Below are 22,484 nucleotides of genomic sequence, written 5' to 3' on the forward strand. Positions count from 1 at the left end.
TTTAGCTATGAGGATAACAGACCCTTCATCAAGTAAGAATGACCTGAATGGCTGATAAATTTCATTTATCAGTGTGGTCCCATGAACCAGCTGTCAGATCAATATTGAAAAATCATTAAAGCTTCTGTCATTCACATTTGAGGCAGAAGAGCAAACTGTGCAGGAAAACGGCCAGGCATACAGCTAACGTGCAGAGTAAATGTGCTGCATACGTATCGCCAGCCACTTGTCGCTGTATTGGCTTTATATTCTTTGATTGGGCATAACTCGAATTCAAGGTGAACGTTCCCGATTCATCTTGTGTTGTACAGACTTGTTATACCAACAGCAACCTTCCAGTCCACTGTGGTCTATCCCTGAGAGTGCTTTATGACAATATAAATACAGAAGTAAATTTTTACAGAGGTACACGGGTGGTCCTCCACACGAGTCACATTCTGGTTAAGGGGTGCAGTGCATGCTAATCTGTATTCAGTGCACGGTCTCCTTACACCTTGGAGTACCCAATTGTCCCTAATTGTACGCCTCGAATTTTCAATTATACCAGAACATGATGGTTTTATTTCTTTATTGCTCCAAAATAACACTATAGAAAAGAAAAAAACATGAAAAACCAACAGCAAGTCTGTACAAAGGAAAAAGCAAAAACCACAAGCCACACCAAAACAAAAACAAAAACGCCAAGCAAGCCAAAAATGCCTAGAAATTATGTGCCTTAGGGCATCCGTGCTTTTTCTCCTGCGAACAAAACGTAAAGCACAGTAGCACAAACTAGAAGCAGATCGGCTTTGCAGTAGACTTTCAGTTTGTTCTTCTGGTGAAGAGTCCTTTGTGTCCATTCCTGCAGCATCATTCACACATTCTCTTTCATTGCTTGGTTCTTTTTTCTGCGGGTGCGGGACGGACCCATTCAAAGTAATCTCCATGCCCTCTTTATCTCCAGGTCTGTTTTCTGAAGCACAACCCTGTATCTCGTACAGTTTGCCCTGTTGAGGGTCTTCTAACCCAAAGCTTCCTTTCCATCACTGAAGGTAGCATATTTCCACTCTCGTTGCTAAATAACTGTTTCACTCCTGCGCACCGCTGCAGCCAAAGGCTCTTTGATCGGGTTCAAGAGCTGGCTAGACTTTAGGGCAGCATAGTTTTGTGATGTCCTGTGGATCAGCTTTGAAAGGCACTGTCAATGTAGGAACCTTTTAATCACGGTGAGAAGGGGGAAGGAAAAAAAAAAACACGGTGTTTTCCACTTCATTTATTTTTGTTTGTTGGTTGTTTTTTAAGGAAAAATAAATAAATTGTATTTTAAAAATTGGCCTGCAATTAAGATGATAATGTGCTCTCACTGATGGTGGAGTCTCAGGGAGAATAATAAACCAAGTGGCTAAATCTGTACACTTAATCTAGTGGCTACCTTCCCAAAGTGTTTTGAGAGTGCATTTTCAATTTGCATCACGGTAAATATTTATTAGCAGGATTGACTGGAAATGCTTCAAAGGAGCTGTTCTGGTCTGATAGATACATAATAGTGATTTTTAAAGAACAGTCTAAGGAAGCAGTTACCTCGGGGAGCTCTGCTGGTCATGTGGTTAAATAATACATATTTTATAAACTTCAGCGGAAGACATAATGCTGTATTTTCGTTCTGATACCTAAAGAAAAACAACAGGGAACATTAATACAACATCAGTGTGATTCTGTTTGTGACAAGCCCTGCTAAAAGCACGAGGATTCGAAGCCGCAGCTGCCGTAGAGACTGTCAGCCTGCCCTGCGCACGACTTCTTTTTCCCCTGAGCTGCTGCTGCCTTATCTTTCTCTTCCCTGCCCCATGCCCTGCTAGCAGACAAAAAAACAAATACGCCCAAACTCCAGACGTGTTTCTACGAGGTTGAAGTGTCTTAGTGAGTTAAAATTTAGGCAGGTCGTTTGAGCCCTTTTGTAGCACCCTGGGCTGCTTTGGGGCAGGCAAGGAAGCAGTTACCAGTTGGCTGCAGGCTTTCTGCTCTGGGGAACCAAAGGGTTAAATGGTGAGGAAAGGGAGCAAAGAGTGGGGATGACTGATGGGTATCACGGCTTTCCTTTTTATGATTTTATGATTTTATACCTGTTTATGCCAGGGGTAGAGAGGAGAAAATCAAGGTCATGAGGGAAAGGGCAAAGGGATGCTCACCGCGCTGCTTGCTATGCAGCTGGGCTTCCCAGCTGGAAGTTGACTCTGTCCTCTACGCAGCAGCTATTCCCTCATAGCTGTAGGTAATTTAGCAAGTGGAAATTAGGTGGATGGTTAGGAGCAGGACCCAGTCCCCCCTCTGTCCCTATCCTGCTCGTCACACTGTACCTCATGTCCTGGAATTGGAAGATTAGCCTCTGAGAAGTTAATTTAGCACATGGCTAGCTGTTATTTAGTACGGTGGCATGGAATGCTTCTCCTGCCATCTCAGATGGGCTTAAAGCTTGCCTAAAATCCACCTGAAAAAAAAAAACAAAACAAAGCAAAAAACATGACATGCAGCAGCCATCCCTCATCCCTGGCTCCTCTGACTGCCCTTGGCATCTCCGAGGGGGAGCCAGGCACCGTTTCCCAGAGGCACAGCAGAAGGACGGTGGGACACTGTCTGTGCTAGCTGAAGGTTGCCGGGACAAAGTGAGTCGAAATTACAACCTGCTGTGTTTGCTTGAGGAATATTTTGGGCCAGGTAGTGGCTGCCCCCCTGCTCACAGATCCGTCCCAGGGCGGAGCAAGCAGTAATTTCAGTTTTGCAGCTGATGTGAGGTAGGATTGGCACTCCTTTTCTCAGGGCAGCAGCTGCTGTTGGAGCAAACGTGGTGTGTGAGTGCTCAGGTGTTTATGTTTATGTATTTCCCTCATCACACGGTGGGAGAAGTGCGAAGCAGGGTCACAGAGAGCCTCCTTTGGAGGAGCTGATCTGGCAGGAGGTGAGGGCTTGCCCACCTGCTTGTTGTCGTTTGTCTGGCTCACAGGCATATGGGACTAGCTAAAAAAGAGCAATAAATGTGTCTTGGTGCTAATGGTAAAGCAGCTAGTCCAGCTGGCAGTCCTGCCCCAGTGAAACCAGTGGACACTAAAAAAAGTGACATTCAGAGCTGTCGTTTTGGTTGGTTTGTTTTCTTTTTTTCCTGCCATGTACAGAACCAGCATCTACATATCATTTACATAAGCACTGCTTTTACATTAAAAAAAAAAAAAAATCAACAACAAAAATCCAGAAACATTGCAGATACAAATATGCTTTGGTTATGATAAATTTCCATGCTCATAACATTTCCATTTCTGTATATTTCCTCAAGCTTGAAGACTTGTAAACTGCATCCAACTGAAGACAAAAATCCCTACAACTCATATTGATATGCTATTTTCTTTTTGCTAAAACCACAGCCAAAGCCTTCCCTGTTTGCAGACATGTGCCTTCTTTTGTAGACGAAAAACCAATCCCTTTCTTTCCTTTTTTTTTTGTTTTTTGTTTTTTTTGTTTTGTTTCTCCTACTAGGTCCTGGGTTATAGGTGCAATAGCTCTACTCTGCCTATTAGGACTGACCTGGGCGTTTGGACTCATGTATATTAATGAAAGCACAGTCATCATGGCGTATCTCTTCACCATATTCAATTCTCTGCAGGGAATGTTTATATTCATTTTCCATTGTGTCCTCCAGAAAAAGGTAAGACAGACGGTTCCCAGTGGCAAAAGCGGTGCTAATGGTGTGTTTTGTTGCCTAACAACTGCAGCGTAACGTTACCTGTGTGCCCTCAATTCCTATCCAGCAGATTTGTCTCTCTGCACCTAAGCAGGGTGGGATTGAGGCTGGAAAGCTGCAGGTGCAGGGGGATGAGGTGATAAGGAAGGTGCGTGGTGGTGGCGATGAGCGTGGTGGAGGCAACACACGAGGCAGCTCATGGTTTGCAGGGCTTTATGGTAGCAAACCTGTAGAAGGGCTTTGCCTGCCCTCGGGCAGCTTCTCCTTTCCCTTGTGCCAGTGTGAGCGACTCCACAGGCACCCAGAGGGTCCTCGTGTGGCTGAGCGCTCTCACAGCAAAATGAGGCTTTCCGTCTTCATTTGGGCCCTGCAGGCAGGAAATCACCCCTTTCTGCAGCAGGATAAACTGGGGGAAGTAGGTAATAGGGACTGCTTCCCCTGCTCTTTTAAGGACTGAAGGACCTACGCTCTGTGACAGTTCATGCGACTTCGCATTGCGTGGTCCTAATGGGGGATTTTTAAAATCTTCCTTGAAACAAGCACGGTAAGTGCTTCTTGGTGGAGCTTGAAGTATGCCCCAGTTAACATTTGCAAGTTAACAGTGGAATGACTTAGGTAAGCTCTGATTAAAAAAAAATAAAAATAAAAAATCTTTGTGTATATATAGATCAAACTTGCAGCCTCTGGCAGCCAGCAGTAAATATTTTTAAGAACCATTTTATTCTCCACTGAAATTCAGTAGTGCGGAGCCCTCCCGATCTGCGCATGTCTGCTGATAACTTTTGATGAACATCGTGGTTTCAAAGGCCAGTTTCTTCATCCAAGATAAACATAGGGAAGAGATGTGGGTACATCCGGGCCCCAATTTCCCAGTGTGACCAGTGGCTTTTGCTGGAATGGCTTACTGGGAAAGGTCAGGGCCAGGTTGAGGTCTGTTCTTCACCCAAGAGCCTCAGGCTTTGTCCTGCCTCACACGTTTTCCTATAGCCTTGAATGGGAAGTGAGAACTGGCCTAGGAGAACAGAAACAAAATCCCTCAGAGCAAGTGCACTCTGCAAGTGGTGCTTCTGGGAGGATCAGCAGAGCCATATGAAAACATCATTTTGGACTCGGAAGAGAGTTTTGTGGTTCAGAGTTTTGTTGCATGCCATTTCATCCCAGATGTGCGCAGTGTAAAGCTTTAGCTAGATGCAAATGTGATGCTGATGATCCTAAAGCGTTTGACAAGAACGTTTCCAGGCAAGATGATGATAAGAATGTAGGAAGCTTCACCAGTGCTAATTAAAACTGCAGGTGCCCCTCTGACAAGGGGTTTGAATTCCTGCACCATTCTCACTGTCCCTTCCTCTCACCTCCAACCTGCCTCGCAAAGGCTCAGTCCCTAGCGTGGCATCCCAGCACAGCACTGTACTCCTTGCCTCTCGGGGTGCTCGTTTGACACTCAAAACCCATGCTCCCTTCTCCCTCAAGCCAGTCTACACTCCTAAACCATCCCCGATGACTGCGGGATTGCTCCTGATTTATGGCTACACGGAGGGGAGGAGAATGCAGCCGGTACCTGGCTGTGGGGGGATGCATCTCTCTGATCCAGGAGCTGAGGGAGGAATTATTTGAGGAGGAAAAAAAAATATCCCTTCCTTTCCTATCTATCATGGACTAGAAAATCAGCAAAAAAGCTGCAGAGAGGCGAGCAGTGGGTGGCTAATTAAAGCAATTGAATTATTTTCCCTCAGCAAAGGATTGATTAGGCACTCGAGCATATTGGGCACTCATGGTATTGTGTTTGTCTCAAGCGCTTAAGGAAAAGCCTAATGAAAAAGCTGTAATTTGCTATTTAAACAGTTGTTTCACAGAGTTTTCAAATGCTCATAGACGGTCTGGGGAAATTTCACAGCTAACTGCGTGCTCCAAGTAACCTCAACTGGTGTTTTGGGCAGGCATGTATTTGTATTTTTTTTCCCCATCAATGGGCAGCACGACCGGCTTTTGACTTTTCAGTACAGTCTGCTCATTTTCAGCCAAGTCCCATCTGCTTTCTGGGTATCGTTGCCCATAAAGATCACACGTCCTCAGACCTGCAGCTCAGTGTAGCTCCCCAAAAGGTGGCAAGGCTTTACTCCAGGTGAGGAGCTGCCCAGGTCTGACTGCAGTGCCCGTTTAAAACAAGACTGGCTTGTGCTGTGCTGCGGCTCCAGCCATCCCTATAGCCTGTGAATATAATCACTAGGGATGCTGGCTGTACAGTTGCCTCAAATTTCAATTTGACTGAAAGAAACAAAATTTAAAAAAAAAAATAAAAATCAATAGCTCTTATATGTTTCTTTTGGATTTTTTTTTTCTTCTTAGTCCCTTGCCAGAAGCAATAAATTCTAGTAGCTTGATGAGCCAATATGCCAGTTTACATCAAATCTATGAGGATATTAATTTTCAGTCAGAAATAGTGTATCTGTAGTTTCTCCAGTGCTCCTTTGATGTGCCTCAGAGGTAGCTACAACCAACTGGTGTCAACAAGCAGCTTTGCTGCATAAAAGCAGTTCCTTATGCAGTCGTAAATGGTGAGCTAACATGTCGGGAGCGTTCAGCTGCGAGGTGTGATGGGCTTCTTCCCTGCAACAGCTATCGTTTTAATGAACCACCAAGGAAAAATCAGGGGCTGTGTTGAAAATCTGAAGGCTGTGGGTCAGAGGAGGAGCTGCCTGCTAACCACCATTACTGTTTCTTTGGCTAGGTACGTAAAGAGTATGGAAAATGCCTGCGTACGCATTGCTGTAGTGGGAAAAGTACAGAGAGCTCTATTGGCTCAGGAAAAACCTCGGGGTCACGGACACCTGGAAGATATTCCACAGGCTCACAGGTAACCCACACTTCTTGTGCACATCCCTTCTACGCCAGTATTGTTCGTGTCGGGTGGGAAGCTCTGCTCCATGCCTCACCCTCCCAGATTACAGCAAGAAGCTGCCTTAGAGCTCTCCCCAGCACATTGCTGAGATTTCCCTCCATCACAGACCTTAATTCAGTATGATTGCTTCTCTTGGGATGTGATGGCAATTAGTGCCTCTCCAAGAACTTTCTAAATAATCTCAAGGAGAACAAAAAGTCCAAATTTGCCTCCCAGAGGCAGGTGAGTGCTCATAACCTGAGCCACACTGCCTGTTTTCCATGGAGATCAGGAGCTGTGGGCATTTTGTCAGCTTTGTTCTACATCCTGGCATGTCCTTTAACTGCAAATCTGAAGGTTCTTGTCACTGCTATTGAATGATACAATAACAAGCACATACTTTTCTTGCTAGAAAAGGACTACAAGAGTCTTAGAGCCCTTCACAGTGAAAGACTTTATGGCATTCAGTGGTTTGATCAATTCCATTGCCTCACTCAATATTCCTCAGTTTATAGATCCGTAAAGAGAATCCATCGGGGCCAGATTATCTTACTAAGTCACTGGATTTTTTATGCTTTGGTCATCTAAATTTCAGGGTTTGTGTAGACTGTACACTTAGTAATTTTCAAGCTAACTTGTACATACAGATACAGATTTATGGAAGAACAGTTAATATAAAATGAAGAAGCTTACTTCTTAATCAATAGGAACCAAACACAAATTTATTCAGTATTACTAATGGAAGTAATTATACATGACAGTTCAACTATTAAATTATGAAAGACATGCAGTGAATAACAGTCTATAACCTCCCAGGAAAACATAATGTGCGATTTATGTCTTGGAGCAAATTGTTATTTATTTTCTATGGCTTCCAAGATGTCATCCAAGAGCTCCACTTTGACATTTACTTAGGTTTGGATGTTATGCAACGAAAATAACAGCAACAGAATAAGGGGCTTCTCCCCAGTAGGCCATCTAATCCTATAGTAATCAATAATGTACAATAATACTGTATCCAGTAACATTTAGGTGGGTGATTTCAAAGCCACTGGCAGTAACCCCCTTGTTTCAAGGGAATTTTGAGGTACAGAGACAGATTATTTTTCATTTAGAGGCTTGTCCTTGCAAAGGAGAGTCCTACCACAGGCAGGAGAAACCTTAGAGGGTGGATGGAGATCTTGAGTATTGTTGAGTATATCTGACCCCTAACTAATGACCAGAAAAGTCTAAGAGGAGCAAAACTCATTAGATCCTTTTTTACCTCTGAAAAGCACTTAGGATACAGAATAATTAATCCACATGTATCATGTCAGAGGAATACAATAGATTAAATGTCCAGGTGAAAAATAATTGCTATAAAAGTGTATGGGCAGCATGTTACATTGTGGTTCCATTTCTAGAGGGCTAATGCGTGATTAGGAGATGCCATTAATACGTAGTTAACGAGCAGAGCAGGACACACTTCCCAGCTGTGACCACATGAGTAAGGCCTGGATGATCTTGCATGGCTACAGTTCCACTACAAGGAGCACTGTCTCGTTAGCTATTACAAAAAAGCATGGTCTGTCACAGTGGGAGCCTGCATTTGGGATCCCCACGACAACCTAGCAGCACTGTCACACAGCCATGGGCTGCATCCATCAAACTCTCTGAGGTGAGGTGAGCCCCCTTGGCAAGGGGACTGTAGTTGACTTTTTGAGTTTTTGCAAGGTCTACATGGGGAAGAGCAGGAGAGTGGTGTAAAAGCCACGGAGGTAGATGCTTCACTGTGTATCTGAGAAACAAAACAGAAGGCCAGGACATTCAGGACACTGTTTCCCCAGCAGCAGAAGCTCTACCACAGATGGCAAAATCATCACACAGTTTTCAGTAGAGGAACAGAAGTTACTCATTTGTGGTGGATTTTTTTTTTAACCTGTATTCCCCAAGATGGATCATACCTATAGAAAACTTCCATTCATTCAGGAACACCAAGACACACATCAACTGTTCTGTTACACTTTGCGAAAACTAGGCACAGGCTATGCGAGGTAATACAGGAGGCGTGCTTGCTTCCGTGTGTAAGTTATTTTTCAGTTATTGGGTGCTATATTGGTAAATCTGTAGCTTGTGTTGCTCTGGGTTCATCTCATATGAGATTTCTATTGCTTTTTTTAATTAAGATGTAAGCAATCCGAGCAATCCTATTATGCACATCTTATATGAGGTAGGCATTTGTGTTATGAAGTCAGGCAGGCAGTGTCTGGTATACATGAGGCGGGTTATAATGAAACAGCAACTGCTTGCTTACAGCTGGATAGAAACAAGTCTCATCCTGAGCTAGACATGCCAATAGCCATCTTTAGTGAGGCAGAAAGAAACCTATCTGCAGCTGCTAAAAATTCATTACCTGCTGTGGTTCAATCCCTCTTCAGAGCCGGATTCGTAGGATGTGGAATGACACAGTTCGAAAGCAGTCCGAGTCTTCCTTTATTACTGGAGATATAAACAGTTCAGCTTCACTCAACAGAGGTAATTATAAACTATTTTTCTTATCTCTAACTCTTGTGATGGCTGTAATGAGTCTAAAATATATTGCCCCTTTTTTCCCCTCTCCTCCTTACCTCAGATGGCATCAGACCCTATTCACTCACACAAGAAATGTTGCGTTATTAAGTGGGAGGAGGTTTTGTGGTGGTTGTTTCCTGTTTTCTTTTCTTTCTCTATTTTTACATACGCATTTTTAAGAACTGTCATTTCTGGAAGGGAGTTAGGAAAAGATAAAAAAAAAAAAAGTGGAAAAAAACCCTCCACCTTCCCCCAGACAAACTCTGAGCGCCATAAGTTGCTGAGGTGTTAGGCCTCATTGCTGGCGGTGAAAATGGGCCGTCACAGTACTGTACAGCCTGTGTTAAGCATCATAGACATTGTGATTGCCTTGGGTACATAGCAGTTCTGTCATCTCTGTGGAAGCAAAAATGAACAGCAGAGCACATACGTAAGAAAAACTGTGTGCTTGGAACAAAATGGTCTGCGTCGATGTTAATACCTAGTCTGAAGAACTGACTAACGTGAACTTTACAGACATCTGTGGAGGAAAGGCTATCAGAGAAGTACAGAAATAGAGGCATGACAAACAAAATGTGGTGCCTGGCACCAGAGGAAGTCTGAACAGCTTTTTTTTTAAGAAAAAAAGTCTTTTCAGTGAGTTATGGGAAAACAGCAGTATGGGAATAGCAGAAAAAAAAAAAAAAAAAAGCCTCAGAGATGGGTTTGTTTCACCTCCAGTGCAATTACTTTAATGCTCAACTTTGAGAAACTAGATGCCAAATTCTGCTTTTAGTGCCCACCCCACATTTTGTTGGAATTAAGAGGGGGCAGAATTTGAGTCACTGGGCCTACCTGTTCTCTCATGATGGTGAAAATCAAAAATATTTCCAGTGCTGATGGTCAGACTGAAAAGCTCAGCTGAAAATTGAACTGGGATTTTGGTTCTATTTCAAGCTTTATTCACCCATTATTCCCACTGATTTTAGGGCAAGGTTGGCCTGTGTAATAATATAAGGATAGGCTTGAAGGATTTTGACTGTGCTGTTAGTAGCATTGACAACTGAGTGCTGGGGAACGAAGGATATATGATTAATTTCTCTGAACATTACATATATTGCCCAAATCAGTGCAAAGGGGAAGGCAGTGTGGTTAACACGGAGGTTATTTTATCCCTCAAACCACTCTGAAGGATTTTGTGCCGGTATATTTTCATTTTGCACTGGAGATTTGTTGATAAAGATGGCTATAAGATGCTGTTCCTGCAAATGCCTCTTTTCCTATTGATTTATCCATGTGTGTTGCCCTTGCATTTCTCTACATCTTTGCATCAAAGACTGGAGAGCTACAGCCAGGCTTCTCTGGGGCTAATTTAAAGGGGGATCAGTTGTTGTAAAAAGGTTACAGCAAGAACCACAGCTCCCCTCTGCCATCCATCACTCAGTCTCAGTGGCAAACCAAAATGTGTTATGCATGAAATGTTCACTCCTCTAGTTAGCACAGATTTCTCCTTGTTCCCTGATGCAGCTGAGGCTAAAAAGGGAAGTGCTCTGGCAAACAGGATCATCTTGGGTTTGTTGGGAGAAGAAAGGCATCCCTCCTTCTTCAGTTTTGACTTTTTTTTTTCATGCAAATATGGGAGTACGACCATAAATTGGGAAAGCTGTCAAGAGGTTTTAAGTGGGTAATGTTCATCCCAGTGTGGCAAGAGCCCGTTGCTTGACGTACCTGTTGTTGGAAGGTCAGTTGGGAAATGAGCTGCTGGGGGAGGCATCTTCAAAGTGGATTTCATCCAGCTATTTCTGTGGTGTGCCATCGGATGAGATGAATCACCCAAAGGGCCTGAATTTCTCCACAGACTGCATAAACAGCTTGGTAACTGTCTTCAAAGGGATGCCTTTTAGGTGGGAAACTTAAGGGACTTGAATAAATTGTACTATTACGCACGGGCACCCCTCTCTCTTTTTCACGCAGGCAGGCAAACTATTTATTTTGGTTTTGTTTGTTTTCTTTCTTTTTTGGTAGACGGATCTGCAAAGTGGAGTTAAAACATTTCCTTGGGAGTTAGTGTCTCTCTGAAGCAGCAGGTGGTCAGTTGTGCTAGGAAAATACACCTGACATCAACAGGAACCCAGCTGCACAGGGCCCCAGATATTTCACACTTTATCTTGTTTATTCCAGCTGGAAAGAAATGTTCATGGTCTTAGGGCTTTGCATAAAGCATAAGTTGTTTCTTCAGTCTCTCCAGAGGGAGCTGAAGCCTGAACGGACCAGTGGGGCAATGTGGTTTTCACAGTTCTTGTCTTCCTCTTTATATTTTAATATATATCAAGCTTTAAAGGAGCCATTTCATTAATGTTTTATTTACAAGTGTGCAATTAAAGCTCAGAGGAGTCAAGTACAAACCTTGAATTGTCTGGTTGGTATCATTCCCTGCCTGGGGTTGATACAGCAGGCTTGTGTACCCTGTCAGAAGTCTCTCTCTAGGCCTCCCAGGCTGGATACCTTCTACATGAAACTGTCTGTGTAATCCCAAATTAAACATTCTTTGGGCACTGGTATTTCTCCCAGAACCTTCAGACAGCAACCCAATTTCTAAAGTAGGGGAAAAAAAAAAAAAAGATCCTTTCTCTGCAGAATCATCCCATCCTTCAGCTCCTGGTCTGACTCCACATTTCCTAAGCTGTCGCTGGCTTTTCATGCTCCTGTCATGGAAGTGGAAAGCAGTGAAACTTCCTCTAACCGGGTACTTTCTCATTTAAGCCTTTTTCCCTTGATCGCATTCGCAGCACTTGCAGCCCCCTGCTGCTTGCTAACATCCCAGGCAAGTCTGCTCTTGCTACCTGTTTTCCTGTTTTAAGATTAACATCACCTATATCACCCTATCCCTTTTTCTCCTTCTCCGGTGAGTCTCATAGGCACGTCTGGAATGTCATACCTGTATTGGCGCATCCCTCCTTTGGACATGTAAACGTACCTTTTTCTGATTTAGCAGAAGTCACATTGCTTACAGCTTTTTCCAGCTCCAGCCCCTCTTTCACCCGCTACCTCCCCACAAAATCATTGGCTGTAACGTTGGTTTTTCACTTCTTGCCTGATGTTATACTCATTTATCCTACCAGGAATTTCAGACATAAACCCAGACTTGCCTGATGTAGCATGTTCTGTAGTGAAACCTGTATTCACTCTCAGCTCCCAAGACGTACATGACCATTTCAGATATTTTTCTGAAGGCAGCTTCTAGTTAAAGGTTAGTCTGAAGTGTTTCAGGCTTTGTTCCTCCTTGCCTCTTGTCGTAGCTTAGTGTGTGGGTTTGGGATAGTTATACCACTGAAACCAGGAGGAAGGAAACAGAAACTGGCTGTGGATTTCCCCCTCTGCTGTCAAAGGAAGACCATGCCAGTCCAGCCTGTAGACACGTACTCCATTTCAGTATCCAGGAGCCTTCCTGCTCCTCACACTCATTTTTCCCACTTGGGTCTGGCTGGATGTTTCTGCCATCTATTTCACATCACCTTATGCTCCTCCCAGCACTGAAGATTTGAGATGGATCTGCTGCTTCAAGGACTTAGTCTCAGTGGTCCTCCAGCTTGTCCGTGACTCCAATCCCTGCTAGATAAAAAGCACAGACATTACTTTGGGGACTTTCCTCATCTCCCTGTGCTCATGATCCTTTTAATGCTTCTGTTTTTCTCTGCGTTCCTGTCCTGTTATATCTCATGTGTGACACAGCAAGGACTGCCCTTTATTTATGTTAGGCATGACTAGACTGTAATTCACTGTGGAACAGCCTGCTTGCAAAGTCCCCAAGTCTGCATTTTGTCATCCTTCTTGCCTGACTAGGAATTGATGCAGCTGGGATATGAATGCCATGACTTGCAGCTGACTTCAGTCTCCCAAGTTGCTTCCTCTGGTGCAGAGTTATTTAGACTTTGCTACACCTCAGCCAAGGCTGTGGGGCCGTGCTGAGCTCGGACAAGTGCCACATGGCAAAGTAATTGCCAGTGTTGAATTAGCGGCCCAGATGAGGTTGTTTAACATCCGAGGAACAGCCTGCCCAAGCAGCGTCCCAGCAGTGCTAGGATCACCTTGTGAGTGGAAAAAAAGAAGTCTTCCTTTGCCTATAGGACATTTGGGAGGCTTAAGAGGTCTTGATGCAGACACTTGGAAGAAATGCTGAAAAAATGGACTATAAAAACATGCTGGGATCCCTGAAGGATGGGCTGTTGGCTAGAACTTGTTTCAATGAAGGCTGAAAAGTAGAAGGCATAAATAGAAAGCAACAGGCAGGACTGCACTTTATCTTGGGTTCATCAGAAGACAGAGCAGATAACTGTGTGGTTGCAACAGCAGATCCTTTGGTACCTGGGGTTAAGACAGTTTTTAAAAAGAGCAGGAGATTAAAAGCAATCAACATCATTACTGTCTTTCCAATCCTATTGCACTTCTGCTTGTGAAATCTAGTCACGGGCTTGCACAGCACACGGGGATGGGGTTGGGATGGAGTCGTTGCTCAGCACTGGGCTGATGGCAGGAGGAGCAGATTGCAGGGGACCGCTGCAAATGTGGATGCTGGGCTCTGACGGTGTGGCATGGACCTTAGCCTCGGGTACAGCCGAGTGTCTACATCCTGAGCGTGAGGGACAGGTCTGTTTACACCTCGGGAGCGTTACTGTCAGAAACCACTCTGATAGCTTAGACAACCTGGCAAACAAGCAGTCAGCACAAGACAGCAATGTGACTCCAGCCTATTTTTATCCATGTCTTAGGTGAGAGGTAATACAGTAATTACTCTCTCTCTCTCAGGGTATGAAACAACCGAGAGAGAAAAAGTCATCAGGAACCCTATGGTACTTTGTTGCCTTTCAGTTTTTCAAGTTAGGGATTTGATGTATTTTTCTAGAGGAAAAGTGGGAGTTACCTGTTAAAGGAAGGAGTGCTCCTTGTTTTGGTGAGGCTTGAGAGCAGTAGAGAAGAAGGAAGAGTTTGTTGTTGGTATTTTGTTACAGGAAAACGTGCTGATAGAGCTATGTATGCCCATTGAAGTTGGCAGGTAAGGGGAACTGTATCTTGACTCGTGGCAAGCACTTGGTGTATTCGTAATACCCGGTGTATTAGCAGTGGATTTTTCCTCTTTGGGAAAATCAATGAGCTAGGGATAGAGCTACCAAATTTCTTAGAAAATAGAAACTGCTCCAGAAGTCTGTTGTGCTTGGTCAAGTGCTGTACTCCCACTGCAGTGCTGTGTGTCTTGGCTTACAAACTAGACAGCAAGTTTAATAGTCCAGCCCCAGTCTTCCTAGAGAAACACGAGTTATGTGCACTCCTTGACTTGTGGCTCTTCACACCCAAAGCAGTGCTCACAATCTCCTCTACCCTCATCCACAGAGGTCTCCCAGAGAGATTTCTTGGTAGTCTGCATTGCTCCCCATGTCCTTCAAGGCAGAAACATCAGAAAAACCCTGAAAGCTGGTGCAGGATCGGAGTCTGGGACCTCTGGCAACTCCTTCTGCAAGGTGGCAAGTCTTAAATACGAATTGTTCTTTGTGGCCCCAAGAGTCTGCTCACAAGGGTGAATGCATACGTAGACTTTCTAGAAAATACTAGATGCTGGATGGGGGTATGAAGGCCAGAAACACCATCAAAATATTCGCTTCATGTTTGTTCCCATGAAGACGAACCGAAATGGAAAATGGAAATGGGGGCGTTCTTTGTCCCTGTCCCTTGCTTTTTCTTTCCTAACGCCCAAGTGTCATTGCACGTCTCAGCTTCTAAGTAGTGCTTCAGAATAAATACTCGATTTCCCTTGGCTTTATTATTTCTCCCCTGCATTTTCATATCAACCACAAAGACATAATCTGAAACGTACACAGGAAAAAGGGAAATTATTGCTACTGTTTTCAGAGATAATCAGTTTAATGTCAAATTCATGTGGATTTCTTCATAATGAACAGAACAAATTGAGCTCAAATTCAAACAGTGGGAATCTGAGTCAGAGAGGAAAATTAAAATGAAGAACATTAATATCCTGATTTCTAACCCAACTGAGACCTGATTGTTTCCTAAATGAAATCTCCCATCAAATTCCTCCCACCCACCCAAAAATATAATTAGCTGCGATTTCCATGCTGAAACCCTATCTGTGCCGTTAACTCAGCAGGGACGGCTGTGTGTGTTTTAGGGAGGGTGGGTGAAGTTTTAAATTACCTTCAGATGGCCATATCAGCCTGCATTTTTAGGAGACATTTCTTTAGGAAACGCATCAGAAGGTGAAATCCTGCCTTTGACAGGGGGCTGTCACTCCAAAAAGATAGTAGCTGCAGGTTAGCACCAGGGAAGCACAGAAATACTAAAGTGAACCAGTTTGGGGTTGCTTTCCCCAGATTTTCCTCTTCTGTAGGGTGAGATGAAGATGCTTGGGTTAAGCTGTCTGCATAGGGTTGGTGGTAGTAGGTGTCACAGTCTGGACATGACTTGGCAATACCAGCAGTGAAAACAGGGTGGCTTTTGGTGTGGTTAGAAGGAGAGACAGAAGAGGTAAAAAAAAAAAAAAAAAAAAAAAAAGGGAAAGAAAAACAAAGAGTAAAATAAAAAATCAACATTCCCTGGGAATCTCAAACCATAAACCTCTCTGGAAGAGGGGCTCCAGCAAGCCATGCTAACAGCAGCTCCTGCGGATCCCACTGCCCCTCTCACCAAATGATACCCCACAAAACTGCCAGTGCCTGTGCCCAGCAAAAAAAAAAAAAAAAAAAAAAAAAACAGTTCCTATCCCACAAATTCACCTAAGCTGCCCAGGAATGGCTTAACCTGGTTCAGCATTTTTTCCAGTTGCTGGCTTCAGAGCAGGGATCCGAGCTGCCATGCAAGCCGTGTCAGCCCTCGTTCGTGAGCTTAAATAATTTCTCCGTGGTGAGCCATCCCCATACACTTTGAAGAGTGATTGCTGCTCATCTGAGCCCATCGAAAAGCTGACCCTTTGCTGGCAGTGCCTAGAGAAAGTGGAGGGCAGGTGGAAATGTGGATGGTGGAAGCGTTACCGCTGTCAGGTGTCAGTCTTTTCTCAAGTGGCTCATTCGCTCCCTGATGGATTTATGTGACCAGTGTGACAGTCAGATTTCTGCCGAATTTATGTTGCATATAAGACAAATAGCGAGCAGTTGAGCTCTGGGAGAGGTGGGAATGCCTCTGCTCATCTCGATAGGATATTTCGGAGGGCGCCATGAATTGATGTATCACAGTCAGGCTAAACGGTTCTTACCTGCTCTGAGTAACACCAATCACTCTTCTCGTGGCTGGAAGATATTAGAGAAGAAATACTTTCTCTGCTTTCTCTCCATTTGTTTTCTTTTTACAGTTAGCAGCAAGCACTGCTCCCGTTTCTCCTGTGAAGCCAGTCAGTTTTCATATCGTGTCTTTCACAAAGATAGTTCGTCTGTTTTTTTGTCTTTTGTTTTGTTTTCATTATTAATGAGCAGGATGTGGCTATATGAGCACACAAGTTGGCAGGCAGAGTTAATGGTGAGCAGTACAACGTTTAAGCACATTTTCAAATGTGCTGGGTTGCTCGTTTTCTTTTATCCTCACTCCTATCGTGGCACTGTTGTCGGCAGGTTCAGCACAGCAGACCGCCAAGTACGTCCAAGGCGCCTGTGGTTGCCTTCCTGGTTCATGAATGAATCTGCAGATGCCTAGAGGGAACTCATCACAATATTCCTGGGTGTAAAACTACTTTGCATTCTTTCTTTCTAAGCACCAAACGGTTCAAGAATAATTTGACTAAAGGAAAGTGTCTGTCTCCCGCAGACAGTTTGCCCTTGGCAGTACCATCACTGCGCAACTGGGGACGTGGTGCAGAGCAAGAGGTGCATCTGTTTAAAGCTGAGCTTTGCCCTGGAGATGCTTTAGATGCTTTGTGCTCAGTTTTTTAGTGATTCTCGGGGTTTTCTGGAGGGGAGCAGTAAATACAGAGTACTTCTTGTGATTCTTGAAGTTGAGCCTGGGGTGGCCCTGGTAGGGGATGAAGCCTGTGTGGCCATTTGGAGACCATCGTCTGCCAATGTGCAAATCTCATTTCATCATCAACATTGCTTTCAGTCAAAGGCAGGGCACTTTTTTCCAGAGCCTGTCCTTTTTGCAGGGTGCTGAGAGGTGTCTGTGCTCGATGCTCCCCTGAGTCAGCAGGTGCACATTGCTGCACAGACCCAGAGGACACAGCGCTCCTTGCCCTCGAGCATTTCCCTTCCCACTTTTTAGCCCCAGCCCTGGGAAATCTAGTCCTTTAGTCCCTGGTTTCAAGGGTTTCAACAGTCCTGGAGCCTGGAGGCGTCTGATTTATCCACAAACAGCAACAGCAATGAAAACCCACTTTCCGCCTGCCTCAGGAGTATGATTAGCTGTTCAATTTCTGTTCCTTTATGGTCAAGACTGCCTCTTGAGAGTGGAGTAGCGCTTTTCTGAGGTGTTTATGTGTCCCCTGGATGTTTGGGGAAAGTCACAGGGCAAAAAGCAGGGTGAGAGTCCCCAGAGGCATCTCTGTGCTAATCCAGAGCAAGCCCAAGGGCTCTTTTCCAACGTCTCGTCTAACTACAGTTTCATGAGTGCTGTGGCTTCTGCTCCCTCTCTGGGGAGAGCTGTGCTCAAGAGCACATGCTGTCCCAGCACCAGAAACGCCTGTGCCAGTGGTCACAACAGCGAGGAGATCCTCCAGAAGAAATAGCCCGGGGATTTCAGAAGCTTGATTTGTGTCAAGACTGAAATTTCCATTTTGCCCGGCATGGGAGGCCGTTTCGTTACCTCACCATCCCACTGCCCCTGGCATTTTTCTGATGAAACTGCCCAAGATTTAACTCTTTGATTTCACATCCTGTGCCCCTGCATTTTGTTACCTCTCTGTAACCATTACAGAGCGCGTACATCCTCCCCTTACACTCCCTGGCCCTATGGATACCCCCACCTGGGTCCCACACCCAAACGGGTGGCGTATTTGGGTGAAGCAGTCCACGTGCAGTTGCACTGAATCAGCCGGGAGGGATTGCTGTTTGGAGACACGAATCTCTGCAACCCCATTAAGTGGCTGTTGTTTTGGCTAAATGTCAGTATCTGGCATCAGAATGAACCATCCTGATAATTAGATATGAACTGGAAATGAATTCCAGGGAGCTGAGGTAGTTGTAAGCAAATTAACATTTTCTGTTTTGTAACGTAAAAGCAGTATCCTTTTGGACTAGTGATTGCCATGCTCTCTCTTTTTATTGTTCTGTTTTACTTTTTTTTTTTTTTTTTCCCAGTCAGCCATACATTTTGTGCCAGGAAAAATTATGATTTTCTGCTTCAAGGATCAAAACTTAAGGAATTTAGCTCATATTTCTGCTTACGTGCGAAATGAATCCCAGTGCCGATTGTCTTCTCGTCTGTTTTGCCTTTCTGCTGCCTGGGACTGAGTTAGCTGAGATTTGTTGCAGTGATTTCAGTGAGTGACGTGGCATTCTTCCTTTGGGAGATATTATGAACTGGCTTTGATTTTAGGATTGACAGCCATATAATTGGAAGTTCAGTCATTAGGTGGATCAGATTTAAAGAGGAAAAGTAAGGGCAAGGCAATTTCTGAAATCAGAGCGGGCTTTGGGGAGTATTAGATCCAGCAGAGTATTGCTGCAGAGCAATCTTAATATGATGACTGTGAAAGAGGGAGGAAGAAAGCATGGCTGCTTATACAGATTCCTGTAAGCACAGGCCAATTTCTGCCATAGGGAAGGCTCCCTACAAGTAAGAGCTTAGGACTAGTGAGAAATAAGTATAAAGAGGAACAATGAGGGATAATGCACCTTTGTATAGTCACGGTATAGAGAATTATAAACCCTTTGAAGGGGCAGCAATGATAAAAAGAAACGTCCCATTCTGGGAATGTGTTTGAGCGGTTGAGAAGGAATCGGTGAAGTGATGGCCTCTATCCTGGGGCAAATATTTATAAATCACTGTAGACTAGCAATGTGTTTGGAACGTGGCCTGCAGATTATAATCCAGCAGAGCTTTATCACCTGAAATTTTATGTAAGAAAGGAAGAAAATAAGGAAAAAGAAATACTTTCCCTGCCCTGTCTCTGCATAAAAGCATGGGATGTTTCATTTTGTTTTGCTATGCAAAATGTAACATTTTGTTAAGCTCTGGATAGCCCAGAGCTTAACAACCTCATTTGCTGAAATTCCATTTCACTGCAGTCAGTATTAATAGCTTCTCAATGAATAGATTAGATGCTGCAAGTGACAACAAACCTATTTGAGAGAAATTTAATAGGGAGGTTTATTGAAGTTTATTAACTGAATCCTGTTGGCTATTATAAGAACAGAGTTCGATAAATCTAAACATCAGAGCATTCGTTGAAGGGAACCAGGAAAAATGCTGAATATGCCTCTGGTCCTTCAGCAAATGTGTGATTTCACTTTTCATAATTGCATTAATCGTTTGAATAAACTGCAAGAGAACATGTGGAAGACCAGGATTCTTTAAATACAGGAAAAATCTGTGTGTAATACAGTAAAGGACACTACTGAATGCTGATAAGGACAGTCACGATGATAACTGGAGCTTTGACTCATACAAACCTGCTTTGAATATATTTTCTCTCCCTGGAAGTAAAGTGGAATAAAAAAGTTAATGCTAAGTGATGTACAGAGCCAGCCAGAACTTACAAACTGAGATCTGCACAGCAAGATTGGTTCAGCAACGTTCAGGTTAAGGAAATGAATTATTTACTATGGTTAGGGTATGGCAGATCCGTTTGTTTGCTTGTTTTATTGTTTTTGTTTGTTTTATTTATTAATATTTTTTTTGGTTGGTTGGTTTAGTTTTTAAATGAGCACTGAGTCAAGGAGTCATCTCTAACCACCTAGTTAGTGTCCAGGATGCAGCAGTCCCCCGTGCTCGCTGGCAGCTCAGGCACTGCAGTACCTCCCGGGGACTGGTCTGTTCTCTCTCTGCAGGGTGGTCTGAAGTCAAATATATGAAGTGTGAGAAGCCGAGGTGCTTGATTTATGGTGGCTGTGGACAGAAAGATAAGTTGGCTGCTTCGGGAGGCAGAGCGGGCAGGAGCACAGCGCCCTAGCCTAGCCCTGTGGGATGGAAGTAGCAAGAGCTGCATGGATGGGAAAATGTGAAGTCAGATGAAAGATGAAGGTTGGCCAAAAACACAGCAGTACATGTTTTCGTTGTTGTTTCCTTCTTCGGGAAACAATGAAAAAAGACCAAGAAAAATTACATTTGGGGACTCCCGGGTCAGAGGCAATGAAACATTTTGTTACAACTCCGATGTGCTTTTTCAAAGCTATTTATTTCTGTTTCTGCTCTAATGAAAAGATGACATCATAAGAAAAAGTCCAAGTCAGCTTTCATACAAGCCACTCTTTGGAAACAACCAAAAAATAATTTTCATTTGGAAAACATGGGTTTTTCTTTGGACATTTTTGAAATGCTCAGTTGATTCACTACTTTGTCAGGCTCGATTTGTTAAACGCTTTGGTCTCTTTTCTCTGCAAAACTGCACTTCAGGCATGTCTGCTGCGTGTTGGGGAAATCTTTCCTTCCCCAGCGTGCTCCCACCCTGCTGAAATACTCACAGCAAGGCTAGAGCCGATTTTGGCATGGGATTGAAGAGATAGAAAGCCAAGAGTGATATGTGAGGGCGTTGTTATCTTTGTGGACAGATGACCCAGCCTAAAGCAGGCAAGCTGAAGCCATTTGCAGCCTGGTTGGGCCATGCTGGATGACGTTATTTTTCAGAAGGTCTGGAAGAGCACTGGGATACATTTTCCTTCCTGCTGAGCAGACCACGCAGATGATTCAAGTTAGCTTAAATGCCTTTGTGTGGCTTTGTCAGCCAGCTGCCCACGAGAAATGGTTTGAATTTTGTTTCCGAATGATACAATCTAGAGCCTGGTGACACACGCTTGTCATCTTTCTTTTCATCCTTTGCTTTTAGCTAGCGTCTAAATTTTACCTATGTTTAACAGGGTGCAGCTTTCTCTTATGGTCATAACACCAAATTCTTGCTCTACTGATGTTAAATACAGGCTCTGGTTGTGGTCCTCTCATCCCACTGAACAAGCAGATGCCCAGGTGAGCCTTTGAGTTTGAAGCCTCATCTTTTTCCCACCCTTAAGGGACACATGCACACAGCACAAGACAGGTTTGCAAATGGAGTGGATTTCCTTTCAGCAGGGCATTTTTGGCTAGCAGAAGTGAAGGTGTTTCAAGGCAGCTGAGCCGAAGCCAGCCAGCGTAACTAAGCAAATAAAGAGCACGTTTGGTAATTGCGTGCTGGGCTCAGGTGCTGCAGGAGATGGCAGAGGGATCGTTTGTGTAGGGCATGTTACCGCCGAAAGGCTGCAAAGCAAGGACTGTGTGATTTGCTGGGAGAAGTCAGTGTCGTGCCACAGAAGAGGACAAGAGCTGAGGACCCAGCCATAAGTGAGTAAAGAAAAACAAGCGATGGCCAAATGCTGCTTGCTGAGGGTGTTAGGCACACTGCCAGCCTCACACCAAGGCTCACATCACAAAGGAGGAGATTCGGGGCAGTCAGTAGGTGCAAGCAGCCCTGATCTTTCTGCCTTTCAGTCCCCAGACATGCTTTGGCCATTGCCAGCAGCAGCTATCGCAGCGCCAGTGGCCCATCTTTGCTGCGCACCCACATGTGAGACCGTGGCACGTAGGGTCAAATCAGCCTATTTACTTTCTCTCCTATTTAGGGAGAGAGTGCTGCTTTGATCCCAGGCTTTCTTTATCGAGCTTTGCTGGCTGTTGATTACCAAGGCCATTTTCATGCAAACGGGGTCATAGTCTGGTAGCCCACCTGCTTCTTGTGCTCGTGCCTCATCTGCAGACTTAATCCATCCTTTCTAATAGCCCCGCTGGTTGCTATAGCAATGATAAAGTGTTATGAAAAAGGCAGGATGATACTTAAAAGTATGGCTGGTGTTACCTTTTCCTTTCTCCCTCCTGGGAAGGAGAAACCCAATAATGGGGATTTGGTTGTTGTATTATTGTTTTATCTAAAGCTTTAACTACAGGCTCTCTGGAGCCTGAATGCAGTTCTCTCTCAAAGTCCTTTGAGGCAGGGACTGTTGCAGCTTTAAAGCAGCTAAGGAGAAACAAGAGCCCAGATTAATGAATACGAGCTGTATGCCAGTTTCTTTTTAAGATGCCAGAGGTTAAATTTTCACAGAAGGTGAAGTTTGCGGTGGCAAGCTCACCCAGACAGGAACCTGCTGCTGAGTCCTTAGGGCCCAGCCCAGTGCCTAAAAGTATTGAAAGCAATCGGAAAGTGCTACGGGTGGGCTTGTTTTGGCTTTGCATCAGGAGAATTACTCA

The 22,484-nt window shown here is 44.3% G+C and overlaps 1 protein-coding gene across 6 annotated transcripts in view; it reads left to right on the forward strand.

Annotated features, from left to right (window-relative positions):
- ADGRL3 (adhesion G protein-coupled receptor L3) overlaps window positions 1-22,484 on the forward strand; it is a 509,447-nt gene that overhangs the window by 469,759 nt on the left and 17,204 nt on the right. For all 6 annotated transcript variants that reach the window (XM_082759666.1, XM_082759667.1, XM_082759662.1 and 3 more), the window contains 3 exons: window positions 3,508-3,676; window positions 6,441-6,566; window positions 9,008-9,104. In XM_082759666.1, coding sequence (XP_082615792.1) covers window positions 3,508-3,676; window positions 6,441-6,566; window positions 9,008-9,104 — 392 coding nt within the window. The remainder of the gene's footprint in view (window positions 1-3,507; window positions 3,677-6,440; window positions 6,567-9,007; window positions 9,105-22,484) is intronic.

This window comes from Aythya marila (genome assembly GCF_965140915.1).
Source record: "Aythya marila genome assembly, chromosome: 4".
Lineage (NCBI taxonomy): Eukaryota > Metazoa > Chordata > Aves > Anseriformes > Anatidae > Aythya > Aythya marila.